The 19,494-nt window shown below is 44.4% G+C and overlaps 1 protein-coding gene across 2 annotated transcripts; it reads right to left on the bottom strand.

The window, feature by feature from the left end:
- Window positions 1-832: 832 nt before the first annotated feature.
- On the bottom strand, window positions 833-9,961 carry LOC311104772 (P2R1A-PPP2R2A-interacting phosphatase regulator 1-like). Of its 2 annotated transcripts, XM_084146675.1 has the most exons (11): window positions 9,786-9,961; window positions 8,607-8,852; window positions 8,126-8,204; window positions 7,958-8,011; window positions 7,446-7,489; window positions 7,190-7,244; window positions 6,596-6,697; window positions 6,398-6,483; window positions 6,194-6,258; window positions 3,061-3,172; window positions 833-2,834 (listed from the first exon to the last, which is right to left on the bottom strand). In XM_084146675.1, exons 2-11 carry the CDS (start codon window positions 8,714-8,716, stop codon window positions 2,699-2,701), a joined length of 843 nt encoding a protein of 280 aa, XP_084002801.1. In that variant the 5' UTR covers window positions 8,717-8,852; window positions 9,786-9,961; the 3' UTR covers window positions 833-2,698. The 2 variants fall into 2 exon arrangements, with proteins under 2 accessions (XP_084002801.1, XP_084002800.1); XM_084146674.1 differs by lacking the exon at window positions 9,786-9,961 and having other exon boundaries at window positions 7,166-7,244; window positions 8,607-8,814.
- Window positions 9,962-19,494: the final 9,533 nt, after the last annotated feature.

The raw sequence follows: 19,494 nt of genomic DNA, 5'->3' as shown, positions 1-19,494 counted from the left end.
TAGTTTGATCAGTTCACCTACTCAGCACTTGTGAGCCAGTGATGAGGGGTCCACAAGTGACTGGAAGCTTGGGAAAATGGGCAGCAACAACTCCCTCCTACATAGACTTTGACGTACCTGCTTCATTGTTAACTTGCAGACATACGAGAGCCACCCCGGAGTTTTAAATCAGCTTTTAGTTTTTTTGCACCTTACTTGTGGAATAATCTCCAAGGCAAAAAAAATTGATGAATTGGTGCCTCTAGGATAGGGATCATCAACTTGATTCAGCCGCGGACAGATTTATTTTCTTGAGCGGATGGTCGGGGGGGACCGGAACATAATTACAAATTATTTGTAGTTGGCAAATTGACCACAAGAAGCCCAAACAGATGTTTGACTAAAACAATCATTTCAAACCTTGCGTACATTTGTATACAATCAAGTTTATCTCCATTATGCATGGGAATACTTGGGAACAGATTTCACTTAATCACATGGAGCTGATTTCCGGGTGTTTAGTCTGTCTAAACTAACACTTTTTCCCCCTCAACTTGGGGGACCAAATAAAACCACTTGTGGGCCAAATTCGGCTGGGGAACCCTGTGCTCGGTCAACTCAAGTCTGAGGACCTTTTTACTGAATGTTTTTCTATGATTGTGTACACATCAATATTTGCATCATTTCACAAGGCTCATCTGCAAAATAGACTTCTCTGCTTGACTCCCTGTTAAAAGGTTCAATAAAAACTTCACTGTTCTGACAAATTGTAAATTCAAAGCATTATGAAGAGGCCAAAAAAACAAAAGATGTGAAACATTGCCAACACAAAACTAGAACATCAGTCATTGAATGGAAATAGACTATTTATTTACCCTCCTGTTGAAATGAAAAGGCTTTGGCAAGCGGTCTAAGTCTACAATCCTCCCATCACGTACATATACACTTCATTTACTTTGCCCATCTCGTGCCCCAGACTAATTCAAATGTACAGGATAAAAACATTTGACAAACTAATCACAACACACCAATTATGTTGACAGCAGTGCAAGCACACCTGATCGACCAGCTTGCACTTTTTCTTAAAGAAAAATACATTCAGTATTTCTAACACAGTTTCATTTACCATTTAAAAATATATCAAGGATTACAATCACTCTTGCACGAGTCTCCCACTCCCTTTGTAAGACGCCATACACTGTACGAGGGGAAAACATCAATTTAAAACATCAATTTAAGAGATCATTCTAACAAGTTGAACTGAAATTACTTAGCCAAATGTTTTACAGTGGCCTTAAAATGCATTTGTCAGTGTAAAACTGAAGTTTGCCTTTACAGTTCCCTGAATCTTTGGTATTACTTATGAAATGTTCATTGCCAATGTTATTCATAACCAACCAATCCAGTGACAATTTGCACTAAAATATTTTATGCCAAATGTTGACCACAGTAGACGAACATAACACCACTCACTGAATGGCACCATGTTGTTCTGTCCACTACCGCATTGTGCTCATCCTAAAGCAGAGTATACAGGGAGAATAGGGTGAGCTAGAAAGAAAAAAAAACTCCATTTAATTTACATAAAGTGGCTTCAAAACATGAAAACAAATATTTTCTCCTAAAAGCTAAAGAAGTCAAAACTAATTTGGTTGCACATCCTGCATGTCTACAGAAATATCCAGGCAGACACAGTATTCAGAGATCCCAGTCTGTAGTGTTCCAATCCTGACAGTGCCCCCCCCCCCCCCCCCTTACCCTGTTCCCTTCCTAGTGAAATCTGAAGGGATGATGGGTGGCCATGACCCAACCCACTGGCAACTATATATAGTTACATCATGCCAGAGGGGGGACATCAAATCCAAAAGCAGAAAATTAACCAGAACGATACCCCACATCTAGGTTACTACTGAGGATATATACTGAAAACTATTCCTCTTTCAGTACAAGTAGATAGCCACCATATTATTAGTAGATCGCCATATTCACACCCCTGGAAGAGTAGTAAGATCATAGCATTTCCACTCCACTCCCTTGAGAGAATTGTCAGTTCGCTGTTGAAGCCCTGTGTCTGCCTTCATCTCTCAGCCAATCACAAACCTATAAAACTAATAATGATACATTGACATGAAAAATGTACATACTTACAAAACTAAGCGGGAAAAACAATAAGTTAAATCCTTTCATTCATACAAGACCTGCAGACAATTTTGTGCACATACACCAAAAATGCTTGGAGAATGTGTTTTCAAAAAGAAAAACAGGAAAACTGACTTAGTGAGCATCTTTCTCCACATCTCAGCAGTCATTCTCCATCCAGTGCTCAGTCCCCCCAGTGTGTTGCTGGAAGGGATGTAGGGGATGGGGCTGGAAGCTGACAGTGATGTGATGCAGGGTAGACAACGTGGCTGTTCTGATCACTGTGGGGCTAAGCAGCACCATGTAAAGGATCCATATCTAGCTGCTGTTCTCTTAGCATCTCACTAGTCTACTACAGCATGGTGTGTCCACAGCTCACATCCAGGGCTTTGGTTTCCTTTCAATGCAAACACACCTAGACTCTCCTCCCCTAGCAAACAGCGTAGCGAAAGCAAACAGCACGGGAAGGGATTCCCACATTAACAAAAGCAAAGTGATGGGATGGGGGGGGGGGGGGGGGGGGGTCGTACAGTTGGTGGATTTTGTGCCTTCACTCTTGTTTAGTCTCACGTTCCCTTGTTCATTTTGGGGAGTGGTCCTGGAGGGGGTTGAAGGGAGAGTTGCTGGAGGAAGGAGACTCAGAAATTCCCTCCATCTTGGATGGCGAGCCAGTGGAAGAACCCACACTGCTGAGGCTGCCGTCCAGCGGAGAGAGACTGGTGAGAGGAGAAGACCCATTTCAGCAAGCAAACTGTTAGATATTCAATGACAGTGGGTCGCATTGGGATTCTGCTCATTTTATGGAGGTGCAAGGTTTAGCCTAGTGGCAGAGAGGGAACTGAAAATGTTCAACTTGTGAAACAAATAGTCTTGGCAAGAGACCATTGGCAGACAATGCTAAACATGCAGTGGTAGCTTTGATCAAGTCTGAGGAACACTCACCAGGAGGTGAAGTCTGGCAGTTGGACTTGGGGCACGAGCACGTCAGAGGACAGAATGGTAGTGGTCCCCTGGAAGAGCCTCTTTGGCTGGCTCTCCGTCTCCATCATCTCCCCTACAGAAGACAAGGCAGACAGGTCATCAATAGAGAACCAACATCCATAGGACATAAAACACCAACTCACAAAATGCCCTCTTTCACCTTAAGCTCCAAACTTCCAACAGTTAAAGGGGCTGATGCATTTATGTACAGTGCATTCGGAAAAAATTCAGACCCCTTGACTTTTTCCACATTGTTAAGTTAGCCGTATTCTAAAATGGATTAAATTGTTCCCCCCCCAATCTACATACAATACCCCATAATGACAAAGCAAAAACATAATATGCACACACATACGCTACCAGTAAAAAGTTTGTTAACACCTCATTCAAGGGTTTTTATTTTTACATTGTACAATAGTGAAGACATCAAAACTATGAAACATGGAATCATGTAGTAACCAAAAAAAAAAAAAAAGTGTTCAACAAATCAAAATATATTTAATAGTTGAGATTCTTCAAATAGCCACCCTTTGCCTTGATGACAGCTTTGCACACTCTTGGCATTCTCTCAGTTTGCGCTGTTCTGTGACGAGAGTAGTACACAGCGTTGTACAAGATCTTCAGTTTCTTGGCTATTTCTCGCATGGAATAGCCTTCATTTCTCAGAACAAGAATAGACTGATGAGTTTCAGAAGTAAGTTCTTTGTTTCTGGCCATTTTTAGCCTGTAATCGAACCCACAATTGCTGATGCTCCAGATACTCAACTAGTCTCAAGAAACACCAGTTTTATTGCTTCTTTAAAATCAGCACAACAGTTTCCAGCTGTGCTAACATAATTGCAAAAGGGTTTTCTAATGATCAATTAGCCTTTTAAAATGAGAAACTTGGATTAGCAAACAACGTGCCATTGGAACACAGGACTGATGGTTGCTGATAATGGGCCTCTGTACGCCTATGTAGATATTCCATTTAAAAAAAACAATAGCCATTTACAACATTAATAATGTCTACACTGTATTTCTGATCAATTTGATGTTATTTTAATGGACCAAAAAATTGCTTTTCTTTTGAAAACAAGGACATTTCTAAGTGACCCCAAACTTTCAACGGTAGTGTGTGTGATTGAGATATATATATCTCAATCTCATTTACATAAGTATTCAGACCTTTATTCAGTACTTTGTTGAAGCACCTTTGGCAGCGATTACAGCCTCGAGTCTTCTTGGGTATGACGCTACAAGCTTGGCACACCTGTATTTGGGGAGATTCTCCCATTCTTCTCTGCAGATCCTCTCAAGCTCTGTCAGGTTGGATGGGGAGCGTCGCTGCACAGCTATTTTCAGGTCTCGCCAGAGATGTTCGATTGGGTTCAAGTCCGGGATCTGGCTGGGCCACGCAAGGACATTCAGACACTTGTCCCAAAGCCACTCCTGCGTTGTCTTGGCTGTGTGCTTAGGGTCACTGTTCTGTTGGAAGGTGAACCTTCGCTCCCAGTCTGAGGTCCTGAGCAGGTTTTCATCAAGGATCTCTGTACTTTAGTCAGGATCAAGGGAAAGATGAACGGAGCAGTCTCCCAATCCATGCCGCTGAAAAAAATCCCCACAACATGCTGCTGCCACCATGCTTCACCGTAGGGATGGTGCAAGGTTTCCTCCAGATGATGCTTGGCATTCAGGCCAAAGAGTTCAATCTTGGTTTTATTAGACCAGAGAATCTTGTTAGTCATGGTCTGAGTCTCAGTTTGGCCAGGCGGCCAGCTCTAGGAAAAGTTGGTGGCTCCAAACTTCTTCCATTTAAGAATGATGGAAGCCATTGTGTTCTTGGAGACATTCAATGCTGCAGACATTTTATGGTACCCTTCCCCAGATCTGTGCCTCAACACAATCCTGTCTTGGAGCTCTACGGACAATTCCCTTAACCTCATGGCTTGGTTTTTGCTCTGACATGCACTGTCAACTGTGGGACCTTATATAGACAGGTATGTGCCTTTCCAAGTCATGTCCAATCAATTGAATTTACCACAGGTGGACTCCAATGAAGTTGTAGAAACGTCTCAAGGACAATCAATGGAAACAGGATGCACCTGAGCTCAATTTCGAGTATCATAGCAAGTGGTCTGAGTACTTATGTAAATTAGGTATTTCTGTTTTTATCATTATGGGGTATTGCGTGTAGATTGAGGGAAAATTTTTATTTAATTTTAGAATAAAGCTGTAACGTAACAAAAAGGTGGAAAAGGGGAAGGGGTCTGAATACTGTCCGAATTCACTCTATGCATGCATGAGGGACACAACAAGTATACAAAACATTAAGAACACCTTCCTAATACGGAGTTGCGCACCCTCCCCTTTGACCTCAAAACAGCCCCAATTCGTCAGGGCATGGACTCTAAAAAGGTGTCGAAAGCGTTCCACAGGGATGCTGGCCCATGCTGACTCCAATGCTTCCCACAGTTGTGTCAAGTTGGCTGGGTGGTGGATTATTCTTGATACACATGGGAAAATGTTGAGCATAAAAAACCCAGCAGCGTTGCAGTTCTTGACACAAACCAGTGCACCTGGCACCTAATACCATACCCCATTCAAAGGCACTTACTGTTAATATTTTCTTGCCCATTCACCCTCTGAATTGCACACATACACAAATCATGTCTCAAGACTTTAAAATCCTTCTTTAGAACTGCCTCCTCCCCTTCATCTACTCTGATTGAAGTGGATTTAACAAGTACACCAATAAGGGATCATAGCTTTCACCTGGTCAGTCTATGCCACGGAAAGAGCAGGTGTTCTGTATAAGCTGGAAGTAGGAGCCGAAGTATTGTTGTCCATTAGTTTACTCCAATTAGAGGGGTGGTAGGGTTAGGGGGAAATATATTTAAAATAAATATATTTACATAAATATATATGGTGGATTGGAAATGATGCAGACAATTTCATTGCTAGAAGCCACAATATGCAATATTAAAGCTGATCTAGAACAGGAGCAGGTGTTCTTAATGTGTCAGGTGTTGTTAATGTGTTGTACACGCTGTGTACGCATGTGGCATTAACAAAGCCTTTTGACCTGTGAAAGAATACATAAGGGTTGACCCACCTTTACGTTTGATGGATCCCAGGATGCTGGGCCTGATGCAGTTAATGGGGCTTTGGCTCCGCCGGCTAGAGACGACAGACAACGTGAGGTTACATTTATAGGTGACTCACTAATCAACCTGATCAATAGTGTAATGGCAATGTGGTGTATGACTATGAATGGGAGTTGTCAGTGATCAGAGCTAGCCCTAGTCAGTGCACTCACCCGAAGCGTCGAGTTGGGCTAGGTATAGGGCTGGGGGATAGGCCGTTGCTGCTCACCAGGATTTGCAATGAAGGGGAGAAGCACTGCTGCTCATTGGAGAGGAAAATATGATTAGCCAGGACTCTCTGCCAGAGATACAGTTCTGGTTCCATCTACCAGGCATCAGTACAAGAGTTGCAGTGGATGCACAATATATACCTTCTTCCCTATCCCTCTAGTAGGGGATGGAGCTGGGGACACGGGCACAAAGTCGATCCGCTTTGGAGACGATGATGCAGATTTCTCAAAGTCATTGTCGCTCTGTGGGGTTGGGGTAGCACAAGCAAAATTGTAATCAGCATAAACGTAACACCATTCATTCTACTATAGGGTGGTTGGATGAGTACTATACTACCAACTGATTCTGTTCTTCAGAGAATGTTGGCTCTAGCATGTTATTGGGCCACACCCCCTACAAAAGAGAGGAGCTCTCACTGGCCATGGCCACAATGGGGAGGTAGCCCATCAAACCAAATGCACAAACTGAAAGTCTGCGTCACAAATGGCACTCTTCTTCATTTAGTGCACTACTTTAGTTTTGACCAGGGCCCACAGGGTTCTGGTCAAAAGCAGTGAACTATGTAGGCAATAGGGTGCCATTTGGGATGAAGCCAAAGTAATCTTACATGCTAATGCACTGCCCAATTACATGAATGCTGAAGTGGTGAGAGCCTCAAATGGTGGAGCGCGTAGGCCTACTGTTTGTGGGAGAGGAACTCTCCTTGTTACCATGGGAGCGTCATCATTCCTCACCAGGCTCAGACTCTCCTCCCAGGACTGGCTAATCTGCATGGCTGCTTGAACCTCCCTGTGGTGGACAAGAAATACATCTAAACAAACCACAAGCTTTTTTCCTGAAAGGGTCGAGCCAATGACAATCACAGTTATTGACAAAGTATACAATATCATATGACAGAGAGAGTGGTTCATAAATAAATGCCTTAACGTCTTGAAGGCCAATAAACTGAATTTCATCACCCACTAGCTGGCCTCAATGCATGAGTCTTACCGTTCATGGGCAGTTTCTCTGTTCATCACATCCACACCTTCCTCCTGTAGGAAGCATAGACATGATGTTGGTGAGTCTGATATTATGGTGTCTTAGTCTAGTCAAGAGTTGGAGACTATTACAAAATCAGACTGCGCTGAGACCGTGAGCTCTGAAATAGTGCACTATATCGGGAATAAGGTGCCATTTAGACATTGAAATTACTAAAACCAAATCTAAACTATAGAAATGATAATGGACCTGCATTTATAGTCTCTTCTCTGTCCAGCAGTCAGTTATATAGTCTCTTCTCTGTCCAGCTTGCTAACAGTAATTAAAACAAAAACTAGATGGTTAGAGGTCAATTTTTCACACATTTTAAGTGCGGCCCTCCGGACCTTGGTGAAGACTGAATGCGGCCTTGCGGGGGGAAATTAGTTTGACAGGTTTCGCAGTCACAGATAAGGGTCTGACATGCCGAGCAGCTAAAATAATAGCTTGGGCTAACGAGTGTGCGCTGCAGTCGTACTTACCTGTTTGAGCTGATGAAGCCTCGTGCTGGGGACGCGAATGGGCGATGAAGGGACCTGCGTGTGTGTGAGAGAGAAAGAGATGGACTTCAATTAATCACCCAGTCTATAAGATACTACTTAGTAAGAGTACAATGCATATTATTTTGATTATACTCTTCATTTCCATACTATATTAGGGCGGTTGCCAACAGCGGTGCTGTTTCTCCTGCTGCATAGAAACTCGCTCTGGAACACCTGGGAATTGTCACTAGAAAAGGACAGACAAATTAACACCACCACTTTGGTGTCCCAAATGGCACCCTATATAGTGCACTACTTTTGACCAAAGTAGTGCAATGTAAGGAATAGGGTGCCATAGGGCTCTGGTCAAAATAAGTGCACTATATAGGGAATAGGATGCCATTTGGGACACACTTTGACTACAATGCTCTGAGTGTCAGAGTATTATACTACCGACTCAGCCTGATCTCGAGAGACTGGTGGCCCTGTTAACTCTGCTGGTTTGCTGTTGCATGACTGAATTGTCCACACTCCTCACAGCAGAGAAGGTAGTTGCAACAGCCATGCAGTTTGAATGACTAGATCTCAAGTCAGAACGTATGCGAGGTGCAGAGTGATACAAGTGAGAATAAAGACTTTTTCTAAAAACCTTAAGCCATTTATCATTGGGGCGCTGTTGGAACGTCTCAGTTGTCCTTCACTCTGAACTAGTGAAGATGGGATTTCGAGGTCCAATTCCATCTTCTCTTGATTGGTCATCCTGGTGTCTTCTCGTTTAGCTGATTCGAGATGTCTTCAGAAACGCCTGCAAAGTTCCAGGCCACCCATGCGAAGCTACATGATGATGCAAATCAACGTTCTATGTAGGCAACTACACCAATGCTGATTGATGGATCTGAAAAATACCGACATGTATAGAGCTAGTTACGTTCCTCAAGATAGCCCACATGTAGAGTTAACCTGCAACAATTTTCATATTTGTTTAGGCTCGTGCAATTTTATATTGGTTTAAATTCCAGCAAGTGACGCACGTGAAGATTTTTCCGGTTATCTTTGTCTAAGGCGACTTCTAGTATGTTTGCTGCTAGCTAGCAAGCGAATCACAGCTCACCCAGAGACCTGGACTGTGCTAGTTAGCCTAGCTATTTACAGACAATACCCAGTTGTTAGCTAGCTATGGTACATGCTAATTAAACTACCTAGTGAGTTAACGTTAGCTAGGGCATGGTTTCCCAAACTGGGTCCTTGGCTCCTCCCTGGGTGCACGTTTTGGTTTTTGCCCTAGCACCACACAGCGGATTCCAAATAACCAACTCATCAAACTTGGATTATTTGAATCAGCTGTGTAGTGCTAGGGCAAAAACCAAAACGTGTGTACCCCCCCCCAAATGACAGAGTTTGAGAAACCCTCTTCACGGCACTAAGATACAAAGTCATTTTCGTAGTAAATTAGAGCATTTTCGCTAGCTAACCGTAACCTCAGTCTCCTAATCTGCATTTCGGGACCGAAGTGCGTGAAAATAGTATTTTTCCCAGTTAGCTAGTCTCGAGCAAACAAGTGATATGTAGCCAACTGTTTAACAAGACAGGTTAACATTAGCCAAATTAATCCATGTCGACAATTGAAACAATACAATCCAACAGAACTTCGTATTTGTATTAATGTCTCGTTAGCTTGTATTAGAACGGCATAAACTATTTAACGTGAGTTAGCTCGAAGATAATGGGATATCAAGCCAACTGGCTAACGTTAGTTAACGGTAACGTCGTTAGCTAAATCAAATGGTGATGTGATGATGAAGCTATGCTAGTTTGAAAATTACCTTACCATGTTCAGAGGTTCATCACCCTACATAACTTGTATAGTTCTCCCTCAGCCATATATCGAGCATCTCCCTTCTTCACAATACTCTTAAAAAAAATTAAGAAGTGTCGCTAGCCCCTGTAATAGCCCGTGACCAATTTTGTTAATCAATCTGCTACTGGAACCGCCGAGAAAGCTACACCAGTACCAAACTTCCCGCCCCTTTTGATGCTTTCAGGCTGACCGACAGCAGACGGATCCAATAAAAACTCCTCAATGTGCTCGTTTGAAAGGCAGACAATTGACCAATGGCTGCAGCGATTGTGAGCTATTTCCTGGAGACGTCATACAGTCCTACAGCCCAATTTTCTACTTATCTGAATTTACAGTTTTGATCAGTTGTTATATGACGGGTCACCTCCAGACACTTGATATATGTAATGTGTGCAACATGTCAACTTCAAACGTTTGTTTGTTACATATTGTTGACGATAGGAGGGCAGCCATGGCCTTACTGCATAGTCTTGTAGCTAGTAGGGATGTAGCTCAGTTGGTAGAGCATGGCGTTTGCAACGCCAGGGTTGTGGGTTTGATTCCCATGGGGGGCCAGTATGAAAATATAAAAATAAAATAATGTATGCACTCACTAACTGTAAGTCGCTCTGGATAAGAGCGTCTGCTAAATGACTAAAATGTAATGTAAATGTCTTCTGGAAGAGTAGGCTTAGGCATATACTGTGTAATAAACATACAGTGGATCAAATTTAACATAAATGTTCATCAATCAATTCCATTCTAAAAATATGTAATAACTACTACTTGTGAAATGAAAAATCACTATAACAACCTTTATGGAACATAATGCACCCCGAAATCCTATTCTGTGAAATCATTTTTAAACTGCTGGACAATAAAATAAAATAAACTGAAATAGACTTGTGTGTGTGTGCGTGTGTATGTGTGTGTGTGTGTGTGTGGCTCTAGTAGTATGTAATAACCTTCTGAACAACTCCCTCTGCAACTGGATCCTGGACTTCCTGATGGGCTGCCCCTAGGTGGTCCTCTGTAGCTCAGCTGGTAGAGCACGGCGCTTTTAACGCCAAGGTAGTGGGTTCGATCCCCGGGACCACCCGTACACAAAAAAACGCTGATCCTCAACACGGGGGCCCCTCGGGTGTGTGATTAGTCCCCTCCTGTACTCCCTGTTTCACACACGACTGCGTGGCCATGCACGACTACAACACCATCATTAAGTTTGCCGACGACACGGCGGTGGTAGGCCTGATCACCGACGACGATGAGACAGCCTATAGTCAGAGACCTGGCAGTGTGGTGCCAGGACAACAACCTCTCCCTCAACGTGAGCAAGACAAAGGAGCTGATCGTGGACTACAGGAAAAGGTGGGCCGAGCACGCCCCCATTCACATCGACGGGGCTGTAGTGGAGAAGGTCAAGAGCTTCGAGTTCCTTGGTGTCCACATCACTAAGGACCTACCATGGTCCAAACACAACGCCCCTTCCCTCTCAGGAAGCTGAAAAGATTTGGCATGGGCCCTCAGATCCTCAAAAAGTTATACAGCTACACCCCAGGAGGCTGCTGAGGGGAGGACGGCTCATAATAATGGCTGGAATGGAGTAAATGGAATGGTATCAAATACATGGAAACCATATGTTTGATGTGTTTGATACCATTCCATCTATTCCGTTCCAGAAATTACTATGAGCCCGTCCTCCCCAATTAAGGTGCCACCAGCCGCCTGTGAGCTGCACCATCGAGAGCATCCTGACTGGTTGCATCACCGCTTGGTATGGCAACTGCTCTGCATCCGACCGCAATGGGCTACAGAGGGTAGTGTGTACAGCCCAGTACATCACTGGGTCCGAGCTCCTTGCCATCTAGGACCTCTATACAAGGCGGTGTCAGAGGAAGGCCCTATATTTTTTTCAAAAACTCCAGCCACCAAAGTCATAGACTGTTCTCTTTGCTACCGCGTGGCAAGCGGTCCCGGAGCGCCATGTCTGGGACCAAAAGGCTCCTTAACAGCTTCTACCCCCAAGCCATAAGACTGCTGAACAGTTAATCAAATGGCTACCTGGACTATTTGCATTGACCCCCTTATTTTATTTTTATTATTTTTAATTATTTTTTTGCACTGACTCTCTTGCACTGGCTTGATGTACACTCACTGGACCCTAACCACACACTCACACATGGACACACACATGGACACACACACACACACATGCATATTGACGCCACACACACACACATTCACATTCCTTCACACTCTTCACATAAGCTGCTGCTACTCTTTGTTTATTATCTATGCATAGTTATACCCCTACCTACATGAACATATTACCTCAATTACTTCGACTACCGTGTAACCCTGCACATTGACTCGGTACCTGTATCCCCTGTATATAGCCTCGTTATTGTTATGTTTATAGTTTTACTATTTTCCCATTAGTTTATTTAGCACATTTATTGTTTTACTCTTTTTCCATTAGTTTATTTAGCATATTTGTCTCACTTACTTTTTAAAAACTCTGCAAGGTTGTATTCGGCGCATATGACAAATACAATTTGATTTGATTTTGAATAGGCGCTGCTCTCAACCTCTTGGCATCCCCATCCATGACCCCTTTACCAAACCCCTCAGCTTCACATAGTTGCATCTCTCTCTACCAAGACCAGACCATGTTGCGTCCCAAATGGCACCTATTCCATATGTAGTGCACTACCCATTGGGCTCTGGTCAAAAGTAGTGCACTATAGCATATAGGGTTAGGGTACTATTTGGGACACACATAGCCCAGGAATATGCTTCCGCAAGGGTCACATGTTCACTACAGCTCTTTGCTTGGCTCTCTGTCTTGCAGTGAAACAGACAATGTGTCTTGTCTCTCTTTTTAATAACAGACACAAGCTGTTGGGCCAGGAGACTAGGAGGCCATTAGCTGTTAGGCCAGGAGACTACATTTACATTTACATCATTTAGCAGACGCTCTTATCCAGAGCGACTTACAAATTGGTGCATTCAACATATGATAGCCAGTGGGACAACCACTTTTTTTTTATTTTTATGGGGACTAGGAGGTCATTAGCTGTTGGGCCAGCAGACTATATGGCCATTATTAGGGTCAGGTGATACCAACATGGGCAAAAGTGCTGAAGTCTGAGGGAGTCTGAGTAGGCTAGACTTGGGTAGTCCTTTACGAAGATTTTTCATGGTTCAAAATATAATTCCATGAATTGGAAAAACCTCTGCTTAGTGTTTTGTACTTGAATATCCACATACTCCATATCAAGAAAAACATTTATACCACAGATAGTTTACATTCATTTGTGTTTATCTCACAGCAGTGACTAATGACTGAAAGGGACATCGGCCAGAAAACCTGTTTGTTTGTAAGATGTTTGTCATATAGAAAATACATCATCCAGGGAAGAACAAGGAAACGTCTCTCATTCATTTAAAAACTCACAACATTAATTGATACATTGTTATTGACCATTTATTGATGAAAGCAAACACATTTTTTGTATGAGAATAAAAGTGCTGTTTTGTTGATCCACTAATTCTAATGGTTGAAAACTAGGCCTACATAAGGCTGGTGGTGGTGGTAGGGGGAGTAAATAGTTTCTGTAGGTAGGTGTGGCTCTAATGTTTGTCTGTACTTCATTCATAATGAAAGAATAGCTTTTTTATTTCAGGGAATTGATATAGCGTTCCATGACTCTTATACATTTTTCCTGCAAAGTAAAATTATTTGATATCATGAACATTATTCTTCGTAAAAAAAATAAAAATAGAGTGCCACGACAGACTGAAATACTCTCCTCCACCGACTACGCCACGGGGGCTGATGTAGCCGTCACTGCAGCCTTGCTGGAGATCATACAATGAAATGTAGGACTTTTTTTTTCACGTTTCGGCGCCATTTTCGATTGGGTTGGAGGTAGATTTTGATATTTTGGGGGATTATTTTTCGTCTATTTTTCTCGTATTCACATCTGTTCAACCCATTCAGTAATTTAGTAAATCCGTAGGTTTAATTACAATAAACTATACTTTTCGAGTTTGTAATATACGACTTCCACCATTTTGCGCAATGTCTTACTTATTGCCCCATACTTTATAATAAGGTAGAGGTTTATGCTGAATATGCGTGATTTCAACCATTACATAAATCAGTGGCGGTGCATCGATTGGTTTATGATGAACACGGGATTGTTTAATTACATGTAGCGCGCAAAAGGTTAGGCTACTTTGTTGCGAATAACAAACCTTCGCTGAAAAGATACAATTGGCTACATCGATGCACGTAAAGTGAGCATGCTGTTCCTGTAACAACATTATGAATATAACTGCATTTCAAAATGTGTTAGTTTTTTGTTGTTGCAAAAGATGGGGAAACATTCTCTGAATAGGCTGATAGACTATTAGTACAACATATATATTAGCCTACATAACAATATTATACATAGTAGCCTATAATAACAATAATACTCATGTAAGTCGCTCTGGATAAGAGCGTCTGCTAAATGACTAAAATGTAAATGTAAATGTAATACAATTTTGTTGAAATTATGGGTCTTTTTATGAATAGGCTATTTTGTACACATGTTGAACTGCTTTAAACCATACAAATTTAGTCTAGTAAACAGACCCACATTAATTAAAAAAGCAAGAGTATTATTACCATTTTATGTGATGATCAATCAGCATTAGTGAATGACAGTGCGACACGCCACTGCCTTTGACAGACAAGGGAGATAAGAATGGACATGTTGCAAAGGATGTTCTAGGTCATGTTCTAGGCTTCTGTTACGCGTCATCAGTTGTTGCTCATGCTCAATTCACTGCTCATTTCAAATTTGAAAAAGCTATTATTTTCAGATTATACACATTTTCTAAACAATTATTTTAAAGTTTGACACAATATCGGCCTGCTCTTCATGTACTGCATTTTAACATTGTCATACATGAGTAGCCTAACTGTTCTTTTTTTTTTATAAAGCAGGAATAGTCACTAACCCACCCTAATCTATTAAAAGTCAAGGAGTCCTGTATGTGCCCTGGAGGTGTAGAGCTTGGCATTTACATGCATGTACTGGAAGTAAGGAGCCCTTGACAAATGGACTTGAAATAATACTTTAATAATGTGCACTTGCCTTCCTTACTTTCTCAAAATGGCCACTGATATGATATTATTAGATCAATCAATGAAAACATTTTCTTTTTTAACCATCCCTTATGGAGACAGAGGGAAAGGGGTCTGGGCCTCTGCTGATGCTCTAGTGTCCATCCGGGGGAGCCATCTATACCCAACGTGTTTTTGTTAGGGCCAATGTTTTACCACCATTAACTTATATCAAGAAATGTACTGTTCTTACCAGAATTGTATACGTTTATTATGCATGAAAAATATCTAGTCTTACAGGCTTTTCAATACATACTACTAAACATTATTTTGCTTCTTTGAGTACTCACTGCCTAGTAGGACCTACGTTAAAGTAATCTCCTGTGAAATAGCTGGCTGGAGATCACATTAATCTCTTTCCATAACAGTTGATCCTCAAAGGTATCCCAACCAACTTCCTATTTAATGCAACACATTTTACTATGTACACTTCATCTTTTTAAAGTTGCCTTTGAACCAGTGAGCACGTATTTCAGCCAGCTGTCGTAGCAGCACGTCATGGTTTGTAGTGATAGTAAAGATGCAGACCATGAGGAGCTGCTGCTACAGCACCGTGACACCGTCCATCATCTCGTCTCACAATGATGAAGTCACTGGTTCAGTGGCCCTCAGTCAGGGTTGGCTCTTACTTGATTCCCGCTGGGGCCACCCATACGAAAATACATGCACGCTCTACTGTAAGTCACTTTGGATTACATTTACATTTTAGTCATTTAGCAGACACTCTTATCCAGAGCGACTTACAGTTTTAGTGAGTGCATACATTTTCATACTGGCCCCCTGTGGGAATCGAACCCACAACCCTGGCGTTGCAAACGCCATGCTCTACCAACTGAGCTACACGGGACTGGATAAAAGCATCTGTTAAGTGGCATTAATTACATTACTGGTCTGAATAATTAATTATCTTGAGTGTATTGGAGCATAGTATCTTGGCTGAGTTGTTTGAACTACAGTACAGGACAGAGCACAATGTTGATGATTGAAGACTTGATCAACACCCTCCCAGGGCAGCAAAGGACTTGACTGTTGGCTGGGCTGTAGCAGCATGTAAATACTGGAGTTGGGCTTTGTCACGCTCTGGCTCCGGGACTGTGTAGTTTGAGCCAGGGTGTATTCATTTGGTTGTGTTGGGTATAGGGTGTGTTTATTTGGTTGTGTTTGGTTTTGGTTGTAGTGTCTTGTCTCGTCATGTGACTCCCAATCGGAGGTAACGAGTGTCAGCTGTCGGCTCGTTATCTCTGATTGGGAGCCATATTTATACTGTCAGTGTTCACCTTAGGGTGTGGGTTTTTGTTCCATGTTTCAGTCTGTGTACTGAGGACTTCACTATCCGTCATTGTTTTCTCGTTCGTGCACTTTAACTTTAATAAAGTCATGTTCGCTACAAACGCTGCGCTTTGGTCCACTCCTTCCGTAGACGGCCGTGACAGAAAAACCCACCAAAAAAGGACCAAGCAGCGTGTCCAGGAGCAAGGAGACTGGACATGGGAGGAAGTGCCGGGTAAGGAGATCGAGAGGCTGGCGATGGCCCAGGTGGGCAAATCGTGGTCCTGGGAGGACATGCTCGGGGGCAAGGGACCTTGGGGGAGGATCAAGGCCCTGGCGAGAGAGGAGCAACGGCGTCAGCAGGGCCATCGTCGGAAGGACGAGAGGCAACCCCAAAAAGTTTTTTTGGGGGGGGCACATGGCTTGGGCGGCTGGGCAGCAGGAGGCTGCCACAGGGAGACGTGGAGAGAAGGCTACCGGATTACGGGAGCCATTGGCGAGTAGAGGGAGGGAAGTAGTGGAGGCACGGCGTGAGAGACTGAGGTGTGTTACCAGTCCGGTCCGGCCCGTTCCTGATCCCCGGTTAAGGCCAGTGGTGTGTGTTCCCAGTATGGACCGGCCTGTTCCTACTCCACGCACCAAGTCCACGGTGTGCGTCGCCAGCCCAGCCCGGCCTGTTCCTGCTCCACGCACAAAGCCTACGGTGTGCGTCGACAGCCCTGTCCGGCCTGTTCCTGCTCCACGTACCAGACCTACGGTGTGCGTCGCCAGCCCAGCCCGGCCTGTTCCTGATCCACGTACCAGACCTACGGTGTGCGTCGCCAGCCCAGCCCGGCCTGTTCCTGCTCCACGCACTAAACCTACGGTGTGCGTCGCCAGCCCAGCCCGGCCTGTTCCTGCTCCACGTACCAGACCTACGGTGTGCGTCGCCAGCCCAGCCCGGCCTGTTCCTGCTCCACGCACTAAACCTACGGTGTGCGTCGCCAGCCCAGCCCGGCCTGTTCCTGCTCCACGCACTAAACCTACGGTGTGCGTCGCCAGCCCAGCCCGGCCTGTTCCTGCCACCCGCACCAAGTCTACGGTGCGCGTCGCCAGCCCGACCCGGCCTGTTCCTGCCACTCGCACCAAACCTACGGTGCGCGTCGCCAGCCCGGTCCGGCCTGTTCCTGCCACCCGCACCAAGTCTACGGTGCGCGTCGCCAGCCCGACCCGGCCTGTTCCTGCCACTCGCACCAAACCTACGGTGCGCGTCGCCAGCCCGGTCCGGCCTGTTCCTGCCACCCGCACCAAGTCTACGGTGCGCGTCGCCAGCCCGACCCGGCCTGTTCCTGCCACTCGCACCAAACCTACGGTGCGCGTCGCCAGCCTGGTCCGGCCTGTTCCTGCCACTCGCACCAAGCCAAGGGTGCGAGTCGTCAGCCTGGTCCAGCCCACTCCTGCTACTCGCACCAAGCCAGGGATGCGAGTCGTCAGCCTGGGGAGGCCCGTTCCGGCTCCACGCATCAAGCCTAGGGTGCGTTTCGTCGGCCCTGTCCGGCCCGTTCCTGCTCCCCGCACCAGGTCTGTGGTGCGTGTCGTCAGCCCTGTCCGGCCCGTTCCTGCTCCCCGCACCAAGTCTGTGGTGCGTTTCGTCAGCCCTGTCCGGCCCGGTCCCGCTCTCCGCACCAAGTCAAGGGTGCGCTTCGTCAGCCCGGTCCGGCCCATTCCTGCTCCCCGCGCCAAGGCAGTGGTGCGCGTCGTCAGCCTGGTAAGGCCCGTTCGTCCTCCACGCACCAAGCCAGGGGCGCGTGTCGTCAGTCCGGCTCCGGCCAGCGGGGCTAGACAGGACCAGGGGTACTTTGGGGGGTTGGAGAGGAGGTGGGGATCAAGGCCGGAGCCAGAGCCACCGCCGAGGAGGTATGCCCGCCCAGCCCTCCCTTGTTTAGCCCGTATTGAGGCGCGGTCGCAGTCCGCGCCTTTAGGGGGGGGTACTGTCACGCTCTGGCTCCGGGACTGTGTAGTTTGAGCCAGGGTGTATTCATTTGGTTGTGTTGGGTATAGGGTGTGTTTATTTGGTTGTGTTTGGTTTTGGTTGTAGTGTCTTGTCTCGTCATGTGACTCCCAATCGGAGGTAACGAGTGTCAGCTGTCGGCTCGTTATCTCTGATTGGGAGCCATATTTATACTGTCAGTGTTCACCTTAGGGTTGTGGGTTTTTGTTCCATGTTTCAGTCTGTGTACTGAGGACTTCACTATCCGTCATTGTTTATTGTTTTCTCGTTCGTGCACTTTAACTTTAATAAAGTCATGTTCGCTACAAACGCTGCGCTTTGGTCCACTCCTTCCGTAGACGGCCGTGACAGGCTTCTTCTGGTATCCAGTGTTACTGTTCTGCTGTAGTCAGGCCTGCCTACTAAAACAGCCTGCTTCGTGTTTCACACTATAATGAACAACTGCATTACTCAATACTGTATCAACAGAAATCAACAACATTATAACTAACCCATGATTAGTTACCCATTTTAACTAACCCATGATACAAATTACCCATTATTACATGTTTTCTTAAAATGCAACTGTGGAACTGTCTGTATTTATTTATAAGAACATTTTCATTGCCAGTGTGAAAATATGTTTAGATGACATATTCAGTGGTGTAAAGTACTTAAGTAAAAACAATTTAAAGTACTACTTCAGTCGTTTTGGGGGTATCTGTACTTTACTATTTATAACTTTTACTTCACTACATTCCTAAAGAAAATAATCTACGTTTTAAGCCATACATTTTCTGACACCCAAAAGTACGCATTCAATTTTGAATGCTTAGCAGGACAGAAAATGGCCCAATTCACACACTTATCAAGAGAACATCCCTGGTCATCTCTACTGCCTCTGATCTAGCGGACTCACTAAACACAAATGCTTCGTTTGTAAGTGACGTCTGAGTGTGCCCCTGGCTATCCGTAAAAAAATAAAAAAAATGTGCGGCCTGGTTTGCTTAATATAAGGAATTTGAAATGATTCATACTTTTACTTTTGATACTTAAGTATATTTAAAACCAAATACTTTTAGACTTTTACTCAAGTAGTATTTTACTGAGTCATTTTCTATGAAGGTCTCTTGACTCCAGTATGACAGTTGGGGACTTTTTCTCATACATATTGCTCCTATAGGTTTTGATTTTGCTGACACAACTCCACAGAAGAAGACATATATACCCAGTTGCTCTCCAGTGCCAAAGTTGGGGAGAACGCCTCTATGACAGCGGTGACAGGA

Source organism: Coregonus lavaretus, assembly GCF_964263955.1.
Source record: "Coregonus lavaretus genome assembly, chromosome: 29".
Taxonomy (NCBI): Eukaryota; Metazoa; Chordata; class Actinopteri; order Salmoniformes; family Salmonidae; genus Coregonus; species Coregonus lavaretus.
This window is presented reverse-complemented; position numbering and strand designations above follow the sequence as displayed.

Bases quoted from the DNA above. Each gene is read 5' to 3' on its own strand.
- LOC311104772 (XM_084146674.1), bottom strand. From the start codon at position 8,716: ATGACCAATCAAGAGAAGATGGAATTGGACCTCGAAATCCCATCTTCA. The intron at 8,012-8,125 runs GTATGGAAATGA...ACACACACGCAG, and splicing joins TTGGCAACCGCCCTAATATA to GTCCCTTCATCGCCCATTCG. The intron at 3,173-6,193 runs GTGGGTCAACCC...TGTCTTCTGTAG, and splicing joins GGGATCCATCAAACGTAAAG to GGGAGATGATGGAGACGGAG.